Source organism: Petromyzon marinus, chromosome 1 (assembly GCF_048934315.1).
Source record: "Petromyzon marinus isolate PM22_M1 ecotype Great Lakes invasive population chromosome 1, UKy_Petmar_22M1.pri1.0, whole genome shotgun sequence".
NCBI lineage: Eukaryota > Metazoa > Chordata > Hyperoartia > Petromyzontiformes > Petromyzontidae > Petromyzon > Petromyzon marinus.
Genome location: NC_133667.1, coordinates 26534055 through 26550956, shown reverse-complemented (window position 1 = coordinate 26550956; position 16902 = coordinate 26534055). Strand labels below are relative to the sequence as shown.

The 16902-nt window shown below is 43.8% G+C and overlaps 1 protein-coding gene and 1 long non-coding RNA gene across 2 annotated transcripts in view; one reads left to right on the top strand and one right to left on the bottom strand.

The window, feature by feature from the left end:
- LOC142924273 (uncharacterized) overlaps window positions 1–16902 on the top strand; it is a 37180-nt gene that overhangs the window by 16650 nt on the left and 3628 nt on the right. The gene's annotated exons all lie outside the window — the stretch shown is intronic.
- LOC116938891 (sphingosine 1-phosphate receptor 1-like) lies at window positions 350–15730 on the bottom strand. The gene is made up of 2 exons (XM_032946633.2): window positions 15622–15730; window positions 350–6977 (listed from the first exon to the last, which is right to left on the bottom strand). The coding sequence occupies exon 2, from the start codon at window positions 5015–5017 to the stop codon at window positions 3422–3424; it is 1596 nt and encodes a 531-aa protein (XP_032802524.2). The 5' UTR covers window positions 5018–6977; window positions 15622–15730; the 3' UTR covers window positions 350–3421.

Sequence of the window (16902 nt, the reverse complement as noted above, 5' to 3'; positions counted from 1 at the left end):
TGTATAAGAAACATTATAAACGAAAGTGTGCAATTCAGTCCATCTATTTCATCTATGTATACGCTTCGTACAATGGCAACTATAAAGAAGCCTTAGTCTGGCGTTTTGAGCCTCGTACATTCATACTGAACCCGAAGGAAGCCTTAGTCTGGCTCGGTATGAGCTTGATGCATTACTCCTGAACCCTAGGGGAGCCATAGACTCAGTGAGCTGTATACATTAACACTGACAGGTGTGGGTGGTGTTGCAGTGCCTTGATTTATTCTGCCGGACATTGTGAACGACGCAAATTGAAGAGGGTGGTTTGGGTGGAGGGTGGTGTCACATTGTCACCGTTAGTGTCACAATCTTTACCTGCGACCATTTATTTAAGCACGACAGATAAATTGAGGCATAAACACAACAGACAAATAATCTAATGGACACCGCAACGTCATGTGTAATGTAATATTTAAAAAAAAAACGCATGTCTGTGTCTCCCTGCTCAAATAAATAGGGGACCGTTCTCATCAGTCAGCAGTTCCAGGCCAGTTGTGGAAATTCTACATTATTATGGCAAAGAACACTCTTTACATAGGATTCTAAATAATAATGATGACGATGATGCATTTTAAACCCTCAGGATTAACATCTCATTTCAAAATGTGTTTCAGCAAGGTGGCAGCGATACATCAGTTCAATGCACAGTTTACAAAATGAGCAGACAATTAATATTGCACCAAAGTGACACATTTTAAAATAACATTAATTTAATATGTAAATATTAAATTAAAACGAAACATTTTCATTAATTTTCCAAGTAAAAAAAGGTAATTTGAAACAATATAATAAGGTGTAATTATATGAAGTGCATACAATGTATTTATGTTATGCAATGGATACATTTGACTCTTGTAATAACAAGGTTTGTAATATTCTTTGGGTCTTTTGGGAAAGTCACGTAGATAGGTTCAAAGAAAATAACGACCGCTTGTGTTGCGATCGAAACGTCGTAGTTTTTTGTTATATTACTTGAACCTAACTACGTGACTTTACCGAAAGACCCAAAGAATATGAAATCCTGCAGTCACGAAAGCTTTAAGTCAAGGTTTTTTAATTTCTCCTTAAGAACATGAGCTAATTAAAAAAGTATCATAGTGAGATCTAACCGAGTTTCTCAGTAAGAGAAAGCTCTGCAGCCCAAAACAAACTCGGCAAATGTAGCCTTGAGCATGAGAGACATCTCAGACCTGAGATCCTGGGAAGAAACTAGACAGGTGAGTTTAGAGCTACGAAGGCAGCTTCCCATGTATACCTTAAAGGGTAAATACTAAGGAGTGGACCAAATAACCTGGAATGCGCCTGATCTCATTAGATCTCAGAAGCTAAGCAGGTTTGAGCTCGGATAGTGTTTGGATGGGTAACTGCCATGCATACCAGGCTGTGTGGGGCTGTGGACAACAAAGAGCAAGTGGAATTTTCCCAAATAACCCACACAGCATGCCTTCAATCGGCAGTAGCTTGATAAGAGGCCTGTACATGTGCATGTCCACTTAGTAATGGCGTTTTCTACAACTTTCTTCATTTATCCAGGACAGATTTTCACAGTTTGCAATGCTGTTCTCGAACGAGGCACTGAAATACAAACTATTTTGCACTGTTACATATTGGAAGCAGATGAGTGACCACAGACAAACCCAACACCTTTAAAATGTACTCGACCACTTATGAACAATATTTTCTTGACTCACCATGCAGTTCATGACAGGATAATACAAATTTTGATAAATTTAAATACTACAAACTGAAAATGAACAAAATAAAAAAAATTAAATTAACAAACATCAGCCCCCAACAATTAATTAAAAGTTAACTTAATGTTTTTTTTCAATATCCCCATTTTGCTGTAATTACCAGCTCGTCAAGAGATTAACATTGGGAACTCCCGTAGAGTGCAGTGTTGGGGAACGGCTCCGGAAGATGACGTCCCAGATCCACTTCAGTACGACTCTTGCCTTCATACAGCCTCTCAAAACAACACTGGATAGTGATTTTTGAAATTCCTGAAAAAGCAGTTCACCGCATGTCAGTCATCCGATGTGTGTAGGAATTGTAACCTATAACATGGACTTGATAAAATTTAAAACCAAGTGAAAAAACTATAATTATGATCATGGATTTTTCTTTGTGCAGTCAGTGGTGACCGGGTTGAGTCAGAGGAGATAAAACTTGAATGTAGCATTATTGAACCCCCCCCCCCCTCCCGAACGAGTGAGATACCCAGCCCAGAGCTTTTGTCTTTTACCCAGGACCTTGTCTTTGTTGGACCCTTTTCGTCCGCATACAACGCAAATAATACAACTCACTTGGAGAAATATATGGGTCCAGGACCTCTGCATTGCCATGTTAGTATTTCAGACATGCCCATTATGACCATATGACAAACATAAGTCCTGCGACAGCATTCTTAATCTTGCACTCTCAGGTCCTCATCAATGTCTGCTTAGTGTTTTTGATGCGGAAATTATCAACCTTATAGCAATTGTGAACCTCCAGATAGAGAGCTCTAGACATGTCCAGTTCCAAGGATTTGACTATAAATCTAGGAACTCAGCGATGCTGGAATGCAGTCGTGACTCCAATGCCATTATTAACCTCCATGGAGAGGGATAGACACCAAGCCACAGCATTCATTAAAAATAAAAATTCTGCAATTATATTCCACTAATACTGTTCCTATCATGCATGAGATGACAAAATGTATCTTCGTCACTCGCAGCGTGCAGTGCACCACTTTGTTGGAGAACTGGCCAGAAAGGTGTCATACCAGAACGACTTATCAGATCACTTCATTTTGTCTTTTTATCTGCACTGGAGGGCACCTTTTGCCATACCAACATTTCGTTTTCTTAGAGGTAAAATAACTCAAATTTGCCGGGTGGCTCAGCAGCACGGTGAGCGGCTCACAATGGCAAGGTTGCGAGTTCAAATCCTGGTTGGGGATGGATTCGGCCTATCAACCTATCTGGGATTGATAAAATGAGTACCATTTTGTGGTAATATAAGTCATTCTATGGACTCAGCCCTGCCATAGGAATGTGGAATTTCCACCACTGGCTCAGGACTGTAAACAAGATGTGAGCACCGCCTCAATTGACCATTTGAGCAAGAAATCATGTTGGTTTGACTTGACAGTTTTAACTTGAGTCATTTTTTTTCCATAATTGCTTACAATCTTTTTACACTTGAGAACCTAGTTATAGTCATGGTTGGCTGATACTTGGATCCAAACCCAGGATCTCAGCAGTACTGGCTCATTTCTCTGACGTAACAGCACCCTGAGCCACCCGGCCACCTCCTACCCCAGGGCTGTAATCTCAAACTCAGCACCTCAGCAATGCAAGCTAAGTTGTGTCCGACATGGCTATTATGATCTCTTCATTCAAGAGCAGCTCACAGCCTCGGTGGCGGCGGTGGGTCTGACGGACTCTGGCGCCGGCGACGGCGCTCGCCCTGCACTCCGAGTGCTCCTCCTCGAGCTGAACCCCCGCTGCCGGAACAGAATCTTGGCCGCAGCAGCGGCTGGAGCGTGGGCAGCGGCGGCGACCGCCCCGACGCCAGCGTGCGGCGTCGACGCCGTGTCGCTGTCCAGTCCCCAGTGGTGAGGGCTCAGGTGTTGGCTGCTGCGGCGCCGACCCATGGGCAGGGCCACCACTTTGGCCACGCAGCAGGCGAGACGGACGAAGGCGCGGCGCATCTCGCGGCTCGCCAGCGTGTACACGATGGGGTTGGCACCTGAGTTGAGCACGGCGAGCACCAGGCACCAGTCGGTGGCGCGCAGCAGCATGGGACAGCGTCGCGCCTCGCACGCCACGTCGGCAGCGAGGAGCGCGAAGAGTGGAGACCAGCAGGCGATGAAGACGCCCACAACAATGGCAACCGTGCGCAGGAGCGCCACCGACCTCTCGGAAGCGGCTGAGGCCCTCTGCGAAGCAGGCCTTGGCGTCAAAGATGGAGAGGGACAGCTTGCTCCGGTGTTTCCATCCGTTGTGGCCATTCTGGCTGTTTTGGGTGTACCGACTGTTCCGCCTGTTTCGGCCATGCCAGGGGCTGCGGCTGTTCCGCCTGTTCTGGTTGGTCTGGCTGACTTTGGTGTTCCAGCAGATTCACCAGCCTTCTTGTGGCTTACTGGAGAGGTGTTTCTCATGGGGGTTGCCGATCCTGCTGGCAGCTTAAGCTTTGCGCATGAAGACCCCAGCTCGGGAGATGCTCGCCCTGCCAGCGCCTTCCGAGCCGCTGCGGGAGCATCGATGGCAGACGAGCCAGCAGTGGAGGCGGACGGCGCCCGCAGGGATACGCGCCTCCCACTGCGCCGCACAAGGCAATAGATACGCGCATAGAGCACGGAGTCGGTCGCCAGGATGAGCGAGAAGAGCGCCACGCAGAAGAGCAAGTAGGACTTGGCGTACAGCGGCAGGATGGCCGAGCACTCAGGCAGGCGGCCCACACAGTTCCATCCGAGCGACGGCAGAGCCCCCAGCACCAGGGCCGCGGCCCAGCACGCGGCGGCGGCGATGGCAGCTCGGCGGCGCGCGCCGACGCGCCCCCCCGGGGTGAGGCGCATACGCAGCATGGTGGCGTAGCGCTCCACTGCGATGGCCAGCAGGCTAAAGACGGAGGCGCCCAGTGCCACGAACATGGCGCCCTCGCGTGCGAACCACGCAGCGCGGCTCAGCCTCAGCGTGGTGGCTCCCGACAGGCGCACGTTGGCGGCGTAAAGCGCCGCCGCCAGCAGGTCGGACAGCGCCAGGTTGAACACGAAGCAGTAGGTGGGCGTGTGCAGCCGGCCGTTGCACGCAATGGCAGCCATGACGAGGAGGTTCTCGGCAGCGATGACGCAGCAGACAGCGATGAGGGCCAGCGAGCCGGGCCCCAGTGAGGAGCTGGGCTCCCCGCGGGACCCATGGTCCAGCTTCCCCGTGTAGTTGTAGTGCAGCAGGATGAGCTCGGAGTCCGAGAGAGCTGAGCGGTTGAGCATGTCTACCCCTTAGATGTTATATTGTGCTCCACGTTTGAATTAGACCTTGGGCACACTATCAGAGTTTTCAGTAGTGTCAATTGGTATAAAATCAATGAAAATCCAGTTATAGAAAAAAAAAATTCTGGTAAAGCAACGTGTTTTAAGATGTGGTAACAGCGATGCTAGTGGAACTATTGAGGCGATGCAGAAGTTCGTTTGAAAATCTTGGTGCAGTGGGCAAAGGTTCGATGACCCACCAAAATGATGACTGGTAACCAACCACCAGCGTTTAATTGCAGAGTACTTTAGGGTCCATTAGGGCTTCACCAGGTCTCAGGTATATGAAGGTGCCAATGCATGCAGTAGTTTGTATATAACTGGTAACATTTATGAATTTATGGATAACTGTACAGGTATTATAATTGCTGTTGATGAAAAGTCTAATCGAAACCCATTAAACTAATCATTGACAGCAACACAGACCTGGGCGGTAAGCGGCTACATGAAACGTTAAAAAAGAGCGAGTTGTAATTAGGTTGGACAACAAAGGTGAGCGACGAATTCCAGGGTAATAAGGAGTAGGCAGAGTGCTTTGTGCAGGAAGTAGGGAAACAGAATTCACGTAGGAATGTAAGGAGAGGTGAGAAGGTCAAATACGTTGAGACAGGTGCATTAATGGTGAGATTTTGTAGTTGCACATTAGCACTTTGGATAGTTGTGTGGTCAGGAACGGAAGATAATTTTGGCTAGTTTTCCCTTCTGCTGCAGGTAGGATTGGTGTCCTTCCCCTGCACCTCAGATTAGCACGGTTGGCTACGTACAGTGAAAAATAAATTCAATATACATACATTTGAGATACTGTATACTCTTGCATAGCTTTTCCTCTAGAATACCAAATCGCTGGTGTTAATATATTTTGACAAATCCAATGCCTCTTTGCAAATTGAATTTCTTCAGGAAATGAGTGGGCTCGTATCTCATTATACTTCTGAACTGCAAGGCCAGCCACTGTCATTGTAGAACCACACAACACTTGACCCACTTTTGGTTTTGCCTTATGGAAAATGGATTTGCTAGTGATCTTGGCGATAACTTTAGCAAAATAGTAATTTAAAGTTCACCTGACGTGGTTTTGTTTTTACAAAAGGGTGGGAAACCAGCCAGTGGTAAAGAACGTGTTGTCCTATGGCTGTGTATCATGTGCATTATATACACTGGAATGTGAGCTATTAAAATTATATTTTAAAATGTAAAATAAATACCCTGTCGACCCCCGAGCTTAGGAACCACCTAAACCAAAGTATGGAAGGTTTTGGATTATTAGGTTCCAGCAACCTGCTTGCTGTACTGCCACGTACTGGCAGTTGTGTATCTTCAGAATGAGATTCTCACGCCTGTGACACTCTCAGCATGGTCGCCCAACTCCGCCTCCCAAACTGAGGATTGTAGGTGTGGTTCATCATGGCCAGCACACCCGACTTGAGCTCGGTCAATGGTCCCTGCTGGAATCCTGGCTGGAGTGAGTTATTTTTAAGTGACAGATTTCAGCAATACTGAAATAGAGCAACGTGGTAAAGATGGAAAACTAGAATTCCAGAAATGTTGAAATTGTGATCTGAAATACAGAATATCAGGAACGTAAATCCAGAATATTCATATAACTTGGAATCCAGAAACTCTGGATTTAAAGAATTCTGGGACTTTTGATTGGAATCCAGAAAACAGACTGAAATTATAATTTAAGAGTATAAAATTGTTGGACTCTAGAATACTGTAACTTCATAAGGCTTGGGAAATGCTAATTTGGAAGACTATAACTCCTGAACTGTGTAATTGAGTTGATCGTAAATTCTGAAAATTTGGACCGTTAGGAATGTAGAACATTAAAACTCCATGCTTGAGGAATTCTACAAAACTGGAATTTCAGTGTATCCGGAATACTGTACTGACATTGCAGAAGTTGGTCTTCGGACAATTACTGTGGGCGGCAAGAGAAAATACGAAGCATTAATTATTGTGAATGGGTGAAAGCTTGAGGATGAAATTGGATAGATGGTAATATATCTTTAATATCCAGTGGCCCCATGAACAAGTAAAAATTGGGTGTCCTGCTGAAACGAGCCTGGGGTGATGATCATCTACGTTGCTGGCACAGGGCTAACAGTGGAAATTCCACATTGAAATGGTGGTAGTAATTACATGCAAAGATCCATAAATTAAAATATATGCAAATTAATTATTAAAACAATGATATGCAAGGGTTTTATATATATACATTGTGATTGATCAAAATAAACTTTTGCAAACAAGATGTAAAAAAAGAAAAACAACACAATCTCCATATATATAAAAGGCAAAGTTGTGAATATGTGTCTGTTCAAAATGTTTAGCGTACTTCCTGACATGCAACAAGCTGGAAATTTGCAATGTTGGTACTTTCCAGACTGTATACCATGCAAAAATTATAAAAATACACTTTTTTTTGGGGGGGGGGGGGGGGGGTGGAGCTCAATAATGCATTTATTTATTGCACGGCAAGTGAGCTGTGACGTCAAATCAGTCACGTCACCCGCGCACGTGGAAGCGTAACGCATTGTAGTGTAGTGGTTAACGTGCCGCGCTACGAACCCGGCAACCCAAGTTCGATTCCCGCTCACGGCCACCACCGGTGACGATTATTTTAACCGGTCCTGGGCCTCCCCTAGGTGGACTCAGCCTCAAACGAGTAACTTCTGTGGTACTTTTGATTTAAAGCTTTCGTGACTGCAGGGATTCATATTCTTGGTTCTTTCGGTAAAGTCACGTAGAAGGAAAATAATAAAAATATAGAAATACAATTTTCACGACGTTTCGACTGCAACACAAGCAATCATCATCAGGTGTGAAAACCACAGCTGTGGTATATTTTTATTATTATTTTATTGTTTCCCTTCTACGTGACTTTACCGAAAGAACCAAGAATATGCTGTGGTACTCTTTGGTTTTTTCAGTAAAGTCACGTAGGTAAAAAATTAAAAGTAAATTAAATCACGACGTTTTGGGCGCAACACAAGCTTAAGCGGTGTGCTTTTGCTAACTTGTGCCCACCTGAAGAAGGGCGCTTGTGTTGCGCCCGAAACGTCGTGATTTAATTTAGTTTAATTTTTTACCTACGTGACTTTACCGAAAAAACCAAAGAGTATGAATCCTTGCAGTCACGAAAACTTCAAATCTAGAACTGCTGTGGTGTGTGAACATCGCCACTGGGGAGACAAAGGCGGCCGAGCGTGGTGGATCCAAGTCCCGAGCCAAGCCGGGTAGTACAGCTAGTTATGCCATATAAATGAGAAAAATATTGTTTTTGAAGTGAATTGTGACTCCCAAACCTTTACAATTTATTGAATCGCTGGGGGCGGGGGGGGGGCACTCTCTCTGCATTAGACAAAAACCGCTGTTAACTTCTCGCAAAGTGGTGCTTAACTCATTATCAAATCTGGATGATAGACGGCGATGATGATGCTGATGATGGAATCTGTCGCTGTCCCCATCCAAGATTGCATCCCGCGACCTGACTGCGTATCGAGCGCTCGGACCGCAATACCATTTTAAGTATGGGAACCTTAAGGGCCTAACACTGACTATCCAAACTCAGAAAAAAAACAAAAGCAACTATGAAACCTGAAACTGAAAACTAATTTTAAAAGTTTTCTTTTGAACAGATTCGTATTTTTGTCAGTGAGTTCGTGTTCTGCTTTCTTTCTTTGAACCGAGGTCTGTCACTTAAAGAAAGTCAATTCAGCCCAAAACAACAAAAACACTTTTTGTATTCTTGTAGCTGCACATCTAGGCTGTGTGTTGCGGCCTGTCTGACATGAGTTTGGAGATTCAGAAATAATGACTTCCATTTGCACCTCCCATAGCACTCGAGTGACGTCACGGTTGTGATTCTTGCATTTGAACCCAGAAGCACGGCAGGAGCTTCACTTGAGTGCTCATCTGAAAGTCAATTGAGAGTCTATAATCTAATTACCAAAGCATCAAGCCTTTGAGAGGGAGCCGTGGACACATACTAAGTGTGTCGCTACTCGCGAATAGCCGTTCGGTTTTTGGGTTGCACCCTGACCTTTAACCGTAAACTTAAAATATTACGTGTTTACACCCACACGCATCTCCACTGTATTTAAAAAAGGGGTTTGTATAATGCATGCATTCTGAAATACAATGCTGTCGGCCTTAAAGGTTTTAGCCTGAGGAGACCTGGGATTGGGACTCATCAAACCGGTTCTTAAGGTGCGGTATTGTTTTCCTCGTGGCATTTGGGATGGTGGGCGAATGTAAGTCAATGTCAACATGTGAACATTCATCAACCAACTTGCAGTGAATTATAGTCTACTCCTATATAGTTTAACACGTAGGCTTTCGCGACCAATATTATTCATAATAAAGGTTTTTGGGTTAGATCGCGTTATTTATAAATGTGTCGTAACCCTCCACCACCCGACACGGCCAATCAGCAAAAAAAGTGTCACGTTGACAAAAGACAAATAATTCACTACTTTAGCCCACCGGTGTGTTTGAGAGTGAATCCACAACATTTACAGTTTGAGTACGACGTTTCGCTGGTAATTACATCCAGCATCATCGGGCAATTCACCTGATATGAGTCACCCTGCTGCTCTATTTCAAACCGGGAGCAAGCGAGGGCTTTACCATTCTGGCGAATTGCCCGATGATGCTGGATGTAATTACCAGCGAAACGTCGTACTCAAACTGTAAATGTTGTGGATTCACTCTTCAACACACCGGTGGGCTAAAGTGAATTATTTGTCTTTTGTCAACGTGACACTTTTTTTGCTGATTGGCCGTGTCGGGTGGTGGAGGGTTACGACTACTATATACACTGATATATATGCCTATCTAATCTGATAAGAGATGTATTCATCTCATCTGATACAAATCCTATATCTTATCCGTTGTCTCATTCAACACATGCAGACAGATACAAAGTCAGTGGTCTCCCTGCTTAGATGAGTTTGGAGTGTTACTCTTTTCCATTAGCAGCCTCAAAACAGTGGTGGAAATATCAAATAGTATGACCACCACTTACAGTATATACATTCAAATATATACTCAGTCTCATACTCACACAGATAGAGATCCCCCGTATAGCCTTAACAGACTGTTGGAGCAAGTGCTCTTAGCGAATACCTATTAAGGCCGGCACAGCACACGAAGGGGGTAGGTGGCCAGCACCACACCTGACCGCCTTTGTCTCCCCAGTGGCGATGTTTACACACTGCACCAGGTACTGGTGCAGTTTGAGGCCTAGGGGAGGCCCAGTACTGGATCAGATAATCGTCACTGTTGTTGGCCGTGAAGGGGGAATCGAACCCGGATCGAGGGTTCGTAGCGCAGCGCATTAACCACTACAATACCGCTCCCCTATACTCACACACATTTACAGGTACATGCATGCCCGTGTGCATAAACACTGACATACTGACGTAATTTACATAACAAATCATTAATGCAACTCAAAACAGAAATTCTGCATGTTACAAACTAGCCTTTAATCAAATAATCTTTAACCCCTCCATTCTTTTTTTATTTAAAGCTTTCGTGACTGCAGGGATTCATATTCTTGGTTCTTTCGGTAAAGTCACCACGTAGAAGGGAAACAATAAAATAATAAAAATATAAAACAATCAAATTCTCACTGAAAATTATCACTGAGAAAAATAATAAAAATATAAAATTCTCACTGAGAATTTTATTGTTTTATATTTTTATTATTTTATTGTTTCCCTTCTATGTGACTTTACCGAAAGAACCAAGAATATACCCTCCATTCTCGTAAAATCTCGGAAGATAAGCAGGTTTAAACATTCTTAAACGTTGGATGGGAGACCGCGTGGGAATACCCAGTGTTGTTGACTTGAACGGAGAGGTGGCAAGGATATTTGCTTTACAGAAATGGATCCTTGAATTCATTTGTTGTATAGCTTTGCGCATTATGTTCTAAAATGTGTTGTGCTTTCTCTGGGTGCTCTGGTGTCCTCTCCGCGAAGCCAGACACTCGTGAATGGCGTTGGGCAAACATATCAAAGAGTCTCGAGACTCAGTGAGGATTTCCAGCCTTCGTAAAGAGCACTGTTATTAACATTTATACCTGATTGTCAATTTGTCAAACACTGTCCATACATACCGCAAGACATATGGCATTCAATACCGCACCTTTGTAGAACCGGTTTTTATGGGTTCAATCCCAGATCTCCTTGGGCTAAAAGCCGTAAGGCTACAGCATTGACATTCACTAAGCCTGTATTTTACAAAGCCTCTTTAATTTAATGTGGATGTGTACAAGTGTGGCTTGGTACACGTGACATATTGGAAGGTTTCTGGCTAAAGGCAGATACAACAAAAAACACAAACAGCTCTTCTGTAGGAGCTACGCGTCCAGGCTGTTCGACAAGGGATTCATTCTTCATTAATTACCGTATTGTCCAGATCATAACATACACTTTTTTCCCCTGTACATGTGTATTAATGCAACGTTGATAGTGTTGATAGTGTGCGTTTTATAATTGGGTAGGTGTGTGCGTGTGGGACCAGATTTGTATAACTTTCCTAACACCGGACACAGGTTTGGGGTGGATCTTACATTCCCGGGTGCCTTATAATACCGCCGATAATTCGGTGGAACACAGACTTTAAATGCACTAACAGATTTACGTGGTGGTGCTCTCGTGCTGGGGTCAGCGACCAAAATACCAAGAAGAGCCATTTTTTGCGAATTTGGTTAAAAAAAACTAACCATATTTTAAGAGCCCCCAATGCAAGTGATGAATATGAGACAGTGGTCCTTAATAAGTAACGGTCACGAAGCAGTCCTTAAAAAGCCGCATGCGGCTCCGGAGTCTTAGGTTTGCCGTCCCACTGCTCCGGTGACTTCACTTCAGGTCGTGTATCTGGGAGTCTCTAAAATCGGGTTTGTGGCTTTGTTGGTTGAAAAATAAATGCTTTCACTTCCAGGCTCTTAATATAGAAGAACAGCTGTTAGGGATTTTCGACTGTTATCCATTTGAGACTCAACCATGAGGCGTCATACTTTTACAAAGCCGCTCGCCGTACATGTTCGTGGAAATAGTTTTGAATAAAAATAAACGTGAATTGATTGGCACGCAAGTACTGTACCTGTTACGGTCCTCATAGTCCTAATAGATTCATTGAATTGTCAGGATTTGGCTCGTGGTTCTATTCAAGTCTGTTTATGCAAATTACATTCGACACCAATGAGGAACCACAGGCAAGCTGGAAGGCAGCCAGGCTTTGAGCCGGCGACAACAATCTCCCAAGCTCTGCAGTCTTTATATTAAGATGGACTATATTCAGCCAATTAATGAGTCCATAATAGAGGTTTTATTTGGGTTAGATCGCGTAAATATATAAATGTGTCGTTAAAACCCACCACCACTCGACACAGCTAACTAGTAAGGAGCCAAGCCACAACATTGTAAATGTAAATGTTGTGGCTTGGCTCTCCAACACACCGGTGCGCTGTACTTGTGACGAATTGGCATTTTCTGTTTATGTGACAACTCTTACTAGTTGGCTGTGTCGGGTGGTAGCGAGTTTTAACGACAAATTTATATATTTACGCGATCCAACCCAAAAAACTTCTATTATGGATGATATTGGTCGTGAAAGCCTACGTGTTAAACCAATGAATGAGTGTTTAACTTGTGGGAGTAAAACCGAATAGTGGTATAATTGTATAGTGCTGTAGTGTGATTTTATAGAGCCTGAGTGGAGAATATGATATTAAACAGATGTGGGCAAAGCACCATCCACATGCAGCAAAATCCATTGTTGTGCTGCACTTCTTTACTCCCTTGTCTATGCTCCATCAATCTGTCACTGACCAGGGTGGTGAAGTATGGTACAATAACCCCCATGGGCCACATGGCATGAGAAGGCCCTCGTCTAGCAGTGGATTAACAAAGGATTGTACACGTGCCTGATTATAATGAATCTACAGAAATGTGAATTTGTAGAATCCAGAGTGATATGAATATATATCGTTGTGAATACATATATATATAATTTACAATGGTGTCAATCGCTATACATTTATTAAATATATACTCGTACTGTATATAAATGTAGTGTTGGAAATCTATATCAATTATAGTACGATTAATATATATTATATGTAATGAAGTGAATACTCTATATACTCAAATCTATAATGCAGTATTTATGAATATACGATAGTGTGAATCTTTGAAATCTGCAGTGGTACGAATCTACAGCAGTGTGATTCTGCAGACTATACCGCGATATAATCTATAGGGGAATACTACAAAGACATATGAATCAGAAATAACCGATCCTTACATTCGCTATTTGATTAATTTATGAAAAGCTTAATCGTCGATGACAGTCGAAAACATGTCATAGCAGCTACACAGAAGTGAATTGAAAGTGTAGTTCATACGCTATCTCTTAAAAAACAGATGGGCTTCCTATATATTAATTATGTATCACCTTGCATGTAGCAGTTTGTGTAATGCATTCAATGTTATAACTTTACATATGCATGTGTACAATTCTCTGTTGTTATTTTTAAAAAATATTCATGTCATATTGACTATACAAAAAATGGTAATTGATCTGTAAATGTTACATTTATATAAAAAGCCAAGATCAGACTTTTTTTCAACAAAAAAAGCCAGGTTCTGCGTTAGGGTTGTTTTGGGTATCATATTCCGTGTATTCACCGTTCACAGTGGACCACCTGTCCATTATATACAGCGTGATTGTACACGTGCCTGTAATTGTATTTATGTGTTTATCTATGTATGTGTGCCTCTGTATGTGGGAAAACGCACCACCTATTGGGGTGCGGTGGTGCAGTGGTGAGCGCGCTGCGCTACGAACCCGGCGATCTGAGTTCGATTTCAATATAATGATAACACCTTTGATGATTACCTGGACCGGTCCTGGGCCTCCCCGAGGTCGACTCAGCTTTAAATTAGTACCTGGTGCAGTGTATAAACAACGTCAGCACTGGGAAGACAAAGGCGACTGGGCGTGATGCTGACCACCCACCCACTCGTGTTCCGTGTTAACCTTCATGGGTGCTCGCTAACAGCTCTTGCCCCAGGAATATGTTAAGACTATAGGGATGGGAGGGGGGTCTTTGTGGGCAATCACACATATTGACCCCATGCAGACACTTATATAAACGTATGTACAAGCACACATAGATACACATATATAAGCAAGTATTTACTTACATACACACAACAAAGGCAAAGATCCCACCGATATGCTTAACGGACTGTTGGGTCAAGTTACGTTAGCTAGCATCTGTTAAGGCCTGTACGTCGCACGAGGCGGTGGTGTGGGCAGCACCACGCCCGGCCGCCTTTATCTCCCCAGTGCTGAAGTTTACACATTGCACCAGGTACTCAATGCTGAGTTGTAAACCTATAAACACGCACCTATACACCTACACAAAGACAAAGGTCCCCCCCATACCCTGGACGAGTGTGCATATTCGTCACCGATGTTGACCGTGAACGGGAATCGAACTTGGGTCCCTTGGGTTCGTAGTGTAGTGCTCTAACCACTACACTATCACTTCTAACACGCATAGTTACGCAATCTACACGCACATATATCTTCAAACTCATACCTGCACACAACTTGTATGCGTACACCTACAAAATACATACATGCATACAAACATGCAAGAAAAAGATCCCCATATACCTTAACAGACTGTTGGGTTAAGTGCTGTTCGCGACCACCTATGAAGGTCAGCACGGTGCATGAGGGTTCTGTGGTCAACACCACACGCCCTGCCGCCTTTGTCTCCCCTGTGCGGATGTTTACAACTTTGCTATAGGTATTCATTTAAGGCCGAGTCTTAAACCTACAAACACGCACCTTACACCCACACAAAGACAAGGATCCCCCATATAGCCTGTAACATTTTTGGGGCAAGTGCTGTTAGCGAGGACCTATGAAGAAGGCCAGCATGGCATATGAGGGGGTGGGTGGGTGGCGGGGCCGCCTTTGTCTCCCAAGTGACAATGTTTACACACCGTACCAGGTACTCATTTGAGGCTGAGTCGGCCTAGGACCGGTTCAAATAATCGTCACTGGTGTTGGACGTGAGCGTAATTCGATACGCCTATACACATACAACTACAAGCACCCACACCTCAAAGACACCTACAAACACAGATCTATAAATAATGCACATACTTACACATACACACACACACCTATACGTATAGACACCTACACATACCCATCCTCCGTGTAACTTTCAGACTGCAAGGGCATGTCCTGCTAGCAACACATAATAATGCCGGCACGGAACATGGCATGGGTGTTATGGTCAGCACCACACCCGGCCACATTTAGTCTCTCCAGTGGTGATGTTTACACACCGCACCAGGTACTCATTTGAGGCTGAGTTGACCTCGGAGAGGCCCAGGACCGATTCAGATAATCGTCACTGATGTTGGCCGTTAGCGGGAATCGAACTCTGGTCGCCGGGTTTATAGCGCAGCACGCTAACCCCCCCGCCCCCCACATATATACCTACATGTACACACATACTCACTTACTCAAGTTCAGCCAGCATTGCCGATGTCCTCTCTCTGCTGGGAGGTGTTGTCCCTGGGACAGCATGCAGGTTAATGAGAAGCCGCTCTTGAAATTCAGCAACCACACCTACCCATCACCATCACCCCCATCAGCATCCCCCATCACCTCCCACTATCACCTCCCTCTCGACAGCGGTGATGTCATCACGGCCCGGCAAGTGATGTCATCACGGTGGGTGTGGGGGCAGATGCACGTGGGGGCAGCCGTACGTGGGAGATCGGTGGGTTCACCTGTGGGGGTGACATTGAGGGGGTTTACTAGGTGTAGGCGTCAGCTGGAGGTGATGATGACCATGACTACCATCCTCTACCATTCCCCTTCATTACCTGCCGCATAATCACGCCTAATCGCCACCTCATTTATCTTCATAATCACCACGACGCACACTAGTTATGTATTACAAATAATACAACGCTCTCACACCACCATTAACACAGTAATTCTCCACTTTGCTCTGTTGACCCCAATTAAAGATGCAATTCCTCATTTTGTGCAGATAAATGAGTTGTGGAATTTTGTATTAATCCTGTGATCAAGAATTCACCGTCGCTCATTTAAAAATGCCACCTGCCTATTTCCCTTTTAAAAATCAAAGAGCATTTTCCTTCAAAGTTCCATCACTAAAGGTAAGTCAAAATGTGAGTGATCTTGGCGATAATTGGAAAATTCTTAAATTGTCATTTATTTTAAATCTCAAGTTTATCAGCATCATCATGAGTGGTAGTAAGATAACATCATTACCTTAATTATCAGCATTAGCATCATTTGTAATAGCAGTAACAACAGCAGCATCATCATTGCCTTGAATATCGGCAGCAGAGTATTCACCAATAGTAGCTGGTGATGATAATTATATTACTATTATCGCTTAAATTGTCATTTTAACCTGGTGAGACTCGATTGAGGCCATATTTTGTGATCAAAATAATCGTTTTGTTTTTCATTTAAAGGTTGGACAAATAACACTACCTCTTCAAATAAAAATTGACACGTGTATATTTGCATCAAATATTCGTACAACTTCCTTTTTTTCCCCAAAATTTTTTTTTTCTCCTTTTAACAGCCACCACTGGCATTGGGTGAAGTGACTAATGCATTATTTTTACATTAGCATCCTCCTTTGGGCATCCTTGGAATGCAATCCATCTTACCTAGTTTGTTTAAATTTTAGATGTATTCACTGCAACCTAAATGCATTTATTCAATGGAATATAAACCATGTACACATTTCTATTCTGTTT